The sequence below is a fragment of the Cantharellus anzutake genome (assembly GCF_015039405.1).
Source record: "Cantharellus anzutake strain C23 chromosome Unknown EI90scaffold_21, whole genome shotgun sequence".
Taxonomy (NCBI): domain Eukaryota; kingdom Fungi; phylum Basidiomycota; class Agaricomycetes; order Cantharellales; family Hydnaceae; genus Cantharellus; species Cantharellus anzutake.
The window spans coordinates 946,897-955,761 of NW_024066971.1; the positions used below are offsets into that span (position 1 = coordinate 946,897).

An 8,865-nucleotide genomic window follows, 5' to 3' on the forward strand; every position below is an offset into this window, starting at 1 on the left:
GTCGTACGCAAAAGTGACAAGGTGGCGGGTAAAGACCACGCAATAAACACTCCCATTCAACCTGGGTTCGACGGATGCGCAAGCAGGCGCTCAAGCGGAGGTCCCCCTTCCCTATGCTCATGAATTACGCTCAGTTTGGATGACGATCTATCTTATCGAGTGTCTCAAATTCATATCGTTTCAGGGAGGATCCCGGAGGGGCAGGGCTAAATCATCTACGACCCCGATTCTGGGGATGATTTGGATGATGATGATCTACACGAAGCCTTAGATATCTAAGTCCGAGTCTATTTACACGTCATCGCTATTTCCTCATTCCACAGCTGCCAGCCTATCTGCGAGTCGACAGTCAATACGAGTGCACCATTCTTCTGAGTGATGCCGCAAACCCAATAGTTCTGGTGTTCCAGCTTGCCTGCTACAGACAATCCTACAAATCATTTCTCTTATCGTAAATGTCGTACCTCGGTTTCATGCCCAAGCTCTGTAGGTATTTTGCGGTTCTTTCAGCACCCTCGATGATCCGGATGACATTTTCCGATGCCAAACCCGCAAGATCTTTTTCAGTCCAGCCTCGCTTGTACAATTCAGCAAACTAGAGGATGGACAGGCACAGATATATGCAAGCGGACGAACGCAAATTAATTTGAACTCACTAGATTGGGATATTTGGAGACGTCTTCCAGCCCTTTTGGTACGGAAGATATTCCTAATCCATTTAGTGTCGTGTCAAGCCGGAATGGGCATGATGTTCACTAAGTCAACTTGCCATCAAAGTCCGACCCTATCCCAACACTAGGGTGTATGGCTGAGAATCCATAGGGTAAGTTATATCAACATAAACTCACTGTTGCCGTCCAGCCTTCCTTGCGATATGTTCTATGTGATCTGCAACAGCTGCTACTGTGGCCTTGCCATCTGCAGCGACAAAGCCGGGGAAGAAATTTACCTGATGATGCGGAAAATATCTTCAACTCATTCTGGAATTGGTTGTTGGGTACTACTTGCCTGAATGACCGCGTCCCTCTTCCCTGGGCCTTCCCCAATCAATTCTAAAATCTCATCCGGGACGTTTCTATGGACGAAGAACAGTGAGCCCGTAGCGATCCTACTACAAATGTACAGTTGTTCTGCGACATGCCTCGAGACGTTCCAGACAGAGCGAGCACTTGAGTGACTCCAAATAACGGGCGATCGCGAAAGCTTGAGAGCTTGGACAGCAGTTTGGTCCGAAGTGTGTGAGATGTCGACGAGGATTCCGAGGCGATTCATTTCTTGAATGAGAACCTTGCCAAAGGAAGAAAGTCCATTGTGGCGTGGTGGGATGGGTTCAAAGAAGCCACCACTATCAGCGAAAGCTTTAGGAATAGGAGAGGATCGAATGGAGTATAAGCAGATGGGGGGTTCGTCGAGTACAGGGTGTGAAAGAGGATCATACCATTGTGACAGGTGTGCGTCAGGGTCACGTACCGCACACCTAGAGCATAATACTGTCTAAGTGCAGCAAGAGAATTTTCAAGCTGGTGGCCCCCTTCCACCCCAATCAGACTGGCCATCTTTCCCTGGCTGAATGCCTTCCGGATGTCAGAGGACGATGTCGCAAATTGAAACACCTTTGAATGAATGAGCAGTCAGCGAAGCAAAAAAGGAATCAAATAGCGGGAGACATACGTCGGGATGTTTCTCGATGAGTCCCTTGGCGACATCGATTTGCTCCAATGTGTCACTTCAGCAAGGGTCAACTTCGGAAGTCGAGCTGAGCGGCGGAAGCAGCGCTCGAGTTACTCACCGGACTGCGGCGGTAGGATAGGTAAATTCATCCCCAGGATCGGAGGGGCAAGCTGTGTACACGGACCAAAAGAATCCTCCCACTCTGCCTTTCCGAAGTCTTGGAATGTCGACGTGTCCGGGCATCAGTTTAGCGAGATCGATATCACTAACATTGTTTCGTCTGTAGACACGCGCCAGTTCTGGGAGATCTGCAATGGACATGAATATTTCGGTGTTATGGTTCCCGACGAGAGCAGCCAAATTACCAATATGACTATCCTGTGAAGCCTCAGATCATTACTTCTAATAACCAGAACTACTACATACCATAAGTGGATGTCTCCCAAGAATCTCGAGTGCTGCTTCGAGTGGGTCGTCCGGCAGCCGATATTCGTGTTTGTTCACCACAGCGAACACGAAGGCAGCAACCACGATGGCAAGGAAAACGATAACTCTTAATATTTTCATGCGTGAGGCCGTTTGACATCTCTTTTCCTGGTTATTGGCAGTAGAGCCGAGAAGAGGCTGACTCTCTGCATCGTCTGGCATGGTGTGATGACAGTATTGAATGTGTCACGGAACGTGAAATGTAATCCATCCCGACGCTTTCTCTTAAAGAGAGGCTGGTCACCTGCCCACGCTTAATTCTCGCTCACTCGCCCTCAGTTCCCTGGAAGGGCTTGCCGCCTGGTCGCCTCGCCTTGCCAGCAGTGGCTTGTGCATGTGGTTGATACTCGGACAAGGACGTGTTCCTGACTTGTGGTGAGGGTGCCGCGCGAGACTGGATGAAATGCTGCACACGCGTATCCTCTAGCTGAGCCTGCGCTTAGCTCAGAAAGAATCCTTCTGATAAATACTTTGTCACCAGTCGTATTACCTACTCAGGATGGACTAGCCCAGGGATAACCTCTCTCTAGTGCGCGCGCGCACATGATGTGTTCGAATCCTTTCTCACTGGATTGCCTGCTTCTGATATAAGGCTGCTATAATATGTTAATTACCCCTCTGAGCGGCTCATCATTTTGTTTCGGGTTGTGTTCTAAGTCCCCGTTCGATGGTTACTCAAGAGAGGGTGGGTTACCCCTTAGCCTCCTCAGGCGTCTGGACTAAGCCCTGTGGTTTTGTTTTCTCCTTTCTCGAACGTCCTTGATATAAGTGCGCTGTCCATCAATGGATGGACAAATCCTCGCATTCTAGAGCGTTCTGTGACAGGGGGCTGCGTGCTGACTGCACTCGTCTGCGACATCATGAACCTGTCTGTGCTGGTCATCCCCCTTCGGATGCGGCATTGCACCAACGCTGTACACTTGACTATGCACTTTTCCTTTTCATCTTTTCATGTATTATCCGCTGAAATGCATTGTGTTCGAGTGAGAATGACTCCTTTCTGCTGGGAAGGGAGGAGGCGTAGTGCTGACAGAGTTGCATGCAGATGGCACTTGCGTCTCAACCCACATCCGTGTATTGAAATGATTGCATCCTATTCCAGGGCCCAGTTGATGTGAGAAAGAGAATTCGCTTAAATGACGTCCAATGACGCACAACGTCATTCAATATAGAACCACTTGATCCATACTCCTACTGGATGGTGCAATACTTATTCCTGGTGCCCCGTTTACAAGAATCTGACATAAGTACGATTCCTTCGCCCTCCTGACGCGTTGACTCTATAGAACACAGCTTGCAAGTTCGTTGAGTAGAAAGAAGATCAGTGGCTGACCAATAGAGACATTGCAGCTCGACGCTGAAGACGTCGTTCTGGTCATGGAGACTAGGCGCACAGGATCCTTTTATGCATCCTCAAAATTTCACCGGCAGCGTGTCGTGAAGTTCCCTCAAGAAGGTCAGATACAGGTACAATTGATACATATCACCAAAGAACCCATCAATTCGCATCACATGTCGTCGTTTATTGGCTATAGGCAAGCAGTTTCGCCTGGACGGTTTGCGCGGACCATTCGTTGGGGCCACAGCGGCATGGTTGTGACGGAAAGGTTTACTCTACACAGAGCTTCTTGCAATTCAGCTGGGTTTCTCTGGCACTAGTCCCGTCCTGATCGAACCTAGCGAGGATATGACAGATCGGTGCTGCGTTGGCATAAACTCGGCGAGCCTTACTTAGGCGCGGGACAAGTGGAAGTTTGTGGGGCAAATAAGGTGTAGTATTGCAGACCGAATGGGGGGAGTGCATCTGTATTTATTTAAACAACTGGAACTGGAAATATCACATCAGACTCGGTAGGAGGGATCCATGGTCCACTTGTGGAAGGCTCCGACATAGCATCCTTAGATGCGCCATGGAGAGTATACGTGGAAGCTTTGCTATCGCTAGAAGTGGTATCAAGGCTAGTGGAACATTTCAGATTTCTCTCGGGATATAAGCAAAATTTCCCAACTGCCTCCTGCGCCAAGCGCCACGTTTGAGGGGTACCTGTGAGGAAGAGAATGTCTCAGGGGCAGATGGTTTATTAGGCCACAGGGACCGGGATTCGGTGAGGGACCAGCTAGGAAATGGTGTAAAGTTGTTGGAGCGAAAAGTGAAGGACCTACACTATGACAAGCCTCTGCGAAGCAACGTCGGTGGCTCTATCTGGAGCCCATACGTGGATTGTGACCGTACTGACTCGTTGCACTGGTTGCTTGCAGATGCGCGTAAAGACTACATGCAGAGCCGGAACTTCAGGATCAGGGAGGTGGATAACCTCGTGATAGACGAGAAAGAGTCCACGGCTCGTTTTCCCTTGCGGACTAAGCAACTGTCTTCTTGACCCCAAAGGTGGGCTTCTGCCCGGCGTAAGGGTGGCTTTGACAAATTACTGCTGGCTCAAGACACGCATCACAACGCCATGAACCTTCGCCAAGGTCTCTTCAGAGATATAGAGCGTTGGCAGGTTCGTGTATTAATTTTTTTCCAGCAAGCATTGCTATGTGGGAGTAGCCCCATGCTGCCAGATGATCGGGCGTTGTTCCCAAACGACATTATTACAACGTGCAGACATATCGATGCGCACCGGACGGCTAAGCGTTGTGTCGAACTCATTCGAGGAGAATGGGAGAATATGCGATGCTCATTCGAAAGTCAAGCGGAACCGGCGTGAATAACGTATCACGAGAAGTTTAGATGCCTTCTGATCTCCGCAGGGTGGCCATCTCATGGACTGTAGGTGTTTGCTCTGTTATCTATTTATAGAGGCTGCTTCAGCCTAGTTCTGTTAGTGCGCCTGGTCGTTTCGCATGCGCAGTTTTGCGGTAGGCCATATGAAAAACCGGAGAAATTCGCGGCGCTCTCAGTCTAAGCGTAAGGTTGGCAGCAGTAGCGCAGCGTTTTATCTTTTCTCCCACAGCGCGGTCCATGAGCGAAACGTTTTCAGCTCTGGGCTCTTGAGTAGCGCCCCTTCGACCCGGGTAGCGACCTCTGCTCTGGCATCCGAAAAAGGGATCCGGGTAATAGGAGGGCTAAAGCGGGAGCTCAGTCTCCGTTAATGAAGAACTGAATTACTACGGTTAATACTAACCTAAAGCGGGAGCTATAGTACAGAAGAGTACAGAGTAAGTAATGTAACAACTAACTAAAAACAATGATACTAACCTCAGTCTCCGTTAATGAAGAACTGAGGAGAAAAGGAAAGTAGACCCAAACAATTACCTATATACAATGCAGTCACGGTATCAATACAACGGAAACGAAAAAACAAGATCATGTGAGTTTGGTTAGTGAGTCACGCGTCGTTGTAACTCCAACACGCCCACTCAACGCTTGTTGACTCATCCCAATCCCAAACTCGATCTGAGCTTCTCGAATTTTGACGCGGGTAATGGCTTTGTGAATATATCTGCCACTTGATCGGCAGTAGGGACATATTCCAGCCTCAAGGTACCAGTTTCGATTTTTTCGCGGATCCAATGGTGTCTGACATCAATGTGTTTTGTTCGCGCATGGAATATAGGATTTTCGGCAATGGCAAGCGCTGATTGATTATCGACGAAGATGGTGATGGGTTTTTGGGAGGATATGTCGGAGTTGTCGAGTAGATGATCCAGATAAGTAGCCTCTTTCCCTGCATGCGTGGTGGCCATATATTCGGCCTCGGTGCTTGATAGCGCTATCGTGGGTTGCTTCTTTGAAGACCACGCTACTGCGGCACCACCGAATATGAAGCAGTATCCAGATACTGACCTTCTTGTGCTAGGATCTCCAGCCCAATCCGCATCGGAAAATCCACACAAACCCTTGTCCAATCGCTTTCCATCAAACGTCAGTGCAAGGTCGCGCGTCCCGTTTAGATATCGGTATACCCGCTTGATAGCGGACAGATGTTGTTGTCCAGGGGCCACAGCGTGTTGAGATAACAATCCAACGGCGAAGGATATATCAGGACGAGTGCTAATCGCTGCGTACATTAGCGATCCGAGCATAGATTGGTATAGCGTTTGGTCGATTTCTGGTGAGTTTAACTTTTCAAGTTTTAAATTTGCGGCCATTGGGGTACTCATTGGTCGTGCTTTTTCCAGCCTGAATCGCGCGAGGATGTCGGTGACATATTGTCGCTGGCTTATCGTAATAGTACGTGCAGCTCTATCGCGCGTGATTTCCATCGCTAAAAACCAATGGACTTCTCCTAGGTCCCGCATCTCGAATTTTCCGGTAACCTCGGCCTTCATGTTGGCCAACTCGGACTTCGGAGCAACGAGTAACAAATCGTCAACATAGACGAGAATGAAGCGTGAGTGATCCGCGTAATATAAACAAGGATCGTATCCAGATTGCTGATATCCAAGTGACTTTAGGTGCTTTCGGAGTGTGCGGTACCATTCTAGGCCGGCTTGCTTTAAACCATACAGGGCCTTCTTCAGCAACCACACCTTTCCCGGTGTTGCCGGGACTCCGGCAGGAGGTTTGATGTAGATCTCCTCCTGGAGGTCACTATTCAAGTAAGCGGCGACGGCATCTAACTGGTGGATTTCGAGGTCGTGTCCAGCGGCATAGGTGAGGCACGCAAATAAAGTGTCGCGGCCAAGTGTGGGTGAGTAAGTCTGGAAGTAGTCCACTCCCAGAACCTCGGTATATCCTTTTGCCACCAGTCTAACTTTCTTTTTTACGATTTCTCCTTCGGCATTAGTTTTCTCGGCAAAAACCAATCGGCCATCGTGGACTCGAATGCCTTCGGGAACATCGGTTTCCTCGAATACCTTTCGGTTGACAAGATTCTGATATTCTTCGGTTATCGCTGCCGTCCAGCCATCAGCATCATTCCTTTTCATCGCTTCGTGGTAACTCCGGGGAGAGGTTGCTGCGACATAGGCGAATTCTTCGCCATCACGCATGATAGCAAAGTTGAGTGTTTCAACTTTCTCTTCATTTTCGCCCACTGAAGTTGGATTCTTTTCAGAATCGCCCACTGTTTCCGCATTCGGGATTGGTTGCATGGTTACTTGGGTGCGTCTAGAACCCAAATCCATCTTCGGATCTTCATCCGGTCTGATGGGTCGCTTTCCAGCGTTCTTACGAGTCGTCCGACGGAGTGGTGGAGTTAGAGTAGGATTTGGGTCTGGATTGGGATTTGGGTTCGGAGCGGTGTTGGGTTTAGGATTAAGGTCGGAATGTTGGTTCTCGATTGACGGGTTCTTGGGTACGTTAGGTGAGTTGATCTTTGTATCATTCTCGCCATTTCCGTCCTTGTCCCCCCCTGAAACAGCATTCTGACTACTCGGACTTCCTTTAGGGCTTCCAACTTCGTCTTCCACTCCCTCTTCCTCATCATCTACATTCACCCTCACCCTCTCATGTTCACCTCCCTCAATAAATTCAACGTCCCTCGACTCTATCATCCGGCGTTTAGCGCGGTCCCACAACAAGTACGCTCTTTTGTCTTCGGCAAACCCAACGTGAATACACTCGACTGTCCGGGCCCCAAGTTTCGTTTGAAACTTTTGGGGAATGTGTGCATAGGCAACACATCCGAATAGTCGCAGTGATTTGAGTGAAGGTTTTCGACCGAAATATGCCTCGAAGGGTGTCTGGTTCTGGTTTAGAGCTCGGGTTAATACCCGGTTCTTAATCCAGACAGCATGTCGTATGGCAATACCCCAGAAACTCGGAGGAAGTTGCTTGACTTTAAGCACTTCTTTCGCATCTTCTAGCATTGACCGTGCGCGGTCATTTAGAGTGCGGTTTACCCTTTCGGCAACTCCGTTCTGTTGCGGGGTGTAGGCGTTTGTGATCTCGTGGGTGATTCCCTCGGACTCAAGGTAAGTTTTGAAGTCGGCGGATGTGTATTCGCCACCTCCATCTGTGCGCAGGGTTTTAACCTTTCTTCCAGATTCCTTTTCAGCTTTCGCTTTCCAGGCTTTGAATAGATTTAGCGCTGAGTCCTTGGTCTTTGCAAGTCCGATATGGGTGTACCGGCTATAATCGTCGGTGAAAGTGATGAAATAACGGTGACCCTCGCGGGTCTCTGGAGTGATTGGGCCGCATAAGTCGCTAAAGACTCGGCCTAGTGGTTCGGATGAGCGGGTTGAGGTGGATTTAGGGATTGGATCGCGTGTTTGCTTTCCCTTTAGGCAAGGTATGCAGCGTCCCTTTCCTTTCTCCGTAATTTCCATTTCGCCCACTGACCCATGTTTCTCCATGTTTAGGATTGTATCCTCGGTAACGTGTCCAAGCCTCCGGTGCCATAGGGCTAGGCTGGCTTTGGAAGTTGACATGGTTTGGGTCGTGAGTGCGTGCTCATCATCCTCTGCAACTTCGACTCGACAAAACTTTGCAGTTTCGGGATACATGATCTTTACCTGGAGTCTATAGAGACTTCCGTGTGGGTATGCGCGATTAACGACTCTTCCAGATTTGGAATTTACGATGTCGATGCGGTCATCCTCAATAATGGTTCTGAGACCATTCTTCGCAAGTTGTCGGCCAGATAGAAGATTTTCGTTTAAGCGGGGCACATGAAGAACATTTGTGAATCGGCCAGGATGGGATTGATCTCCCATGAATGTTTGGACCTCGATATCACCAATACCAACTGCGTCAATATAAGCGTCAGCGGTTTTGATCTTCTTTGGGTGAGTGAGTTTCTGATAAGTCGAGAACATTGA

At 49.0% G+C, this 8,865-nt stretch overlaps 2 protein-coding genes across 2 annotated transcripts; one reads left to right on the plus strand and one right to left on the minus strand.

Moving 5' to 3' along the window:
* Positions 1–430: 430 nt before the first annotated feature.
* Positions 431–2,319, minus strand: EI90DRAFT_3145554 (membrane dipeptidase-domain-containing protein; the record flags this gene model as incomplete). The annotated part of the gene is made up of 10 exons (XM_039065307.1): positions 431–595; positions 657–709; positions 770–795; positions 849–949; positions 1,009–1,075; positions 1,142–1,358; positions 1,439–1,613; positions 1,672–1,726; positions 1,790–2,049; positions 2,098–2,319. 10 exons carry the CDS (start codon positions 2,317–2,319, stop codon positions 431–433), a joined length of 1,341 nt encoding a protein of 446 aa, XP_038916642.1.
* A 1,748-nt stretch (positions 2,320–4,067) lies between these two features.
* On the plus strand, positions 4,068–4,868 carry EI90DRAFT_3016178 (uncharacterized protein; the record flags this gene model as incomplete). The annotated part of the gene is made up of 4 exons (XM_039056959.1): positions 4,068–4,107; positions 4,153–4,492; positions 4,547–4,661; positions 4,686–4,868. 4 exons carry the CDS (start codon positions 4,068–4,070, stop codon positions 4,866–4,868), a joined length of 678 nt encoding a protein of 225 aa, XP_038916643.1.
* Positions 4,869–8,865: the final 3,997 nt, after the last annotated feature.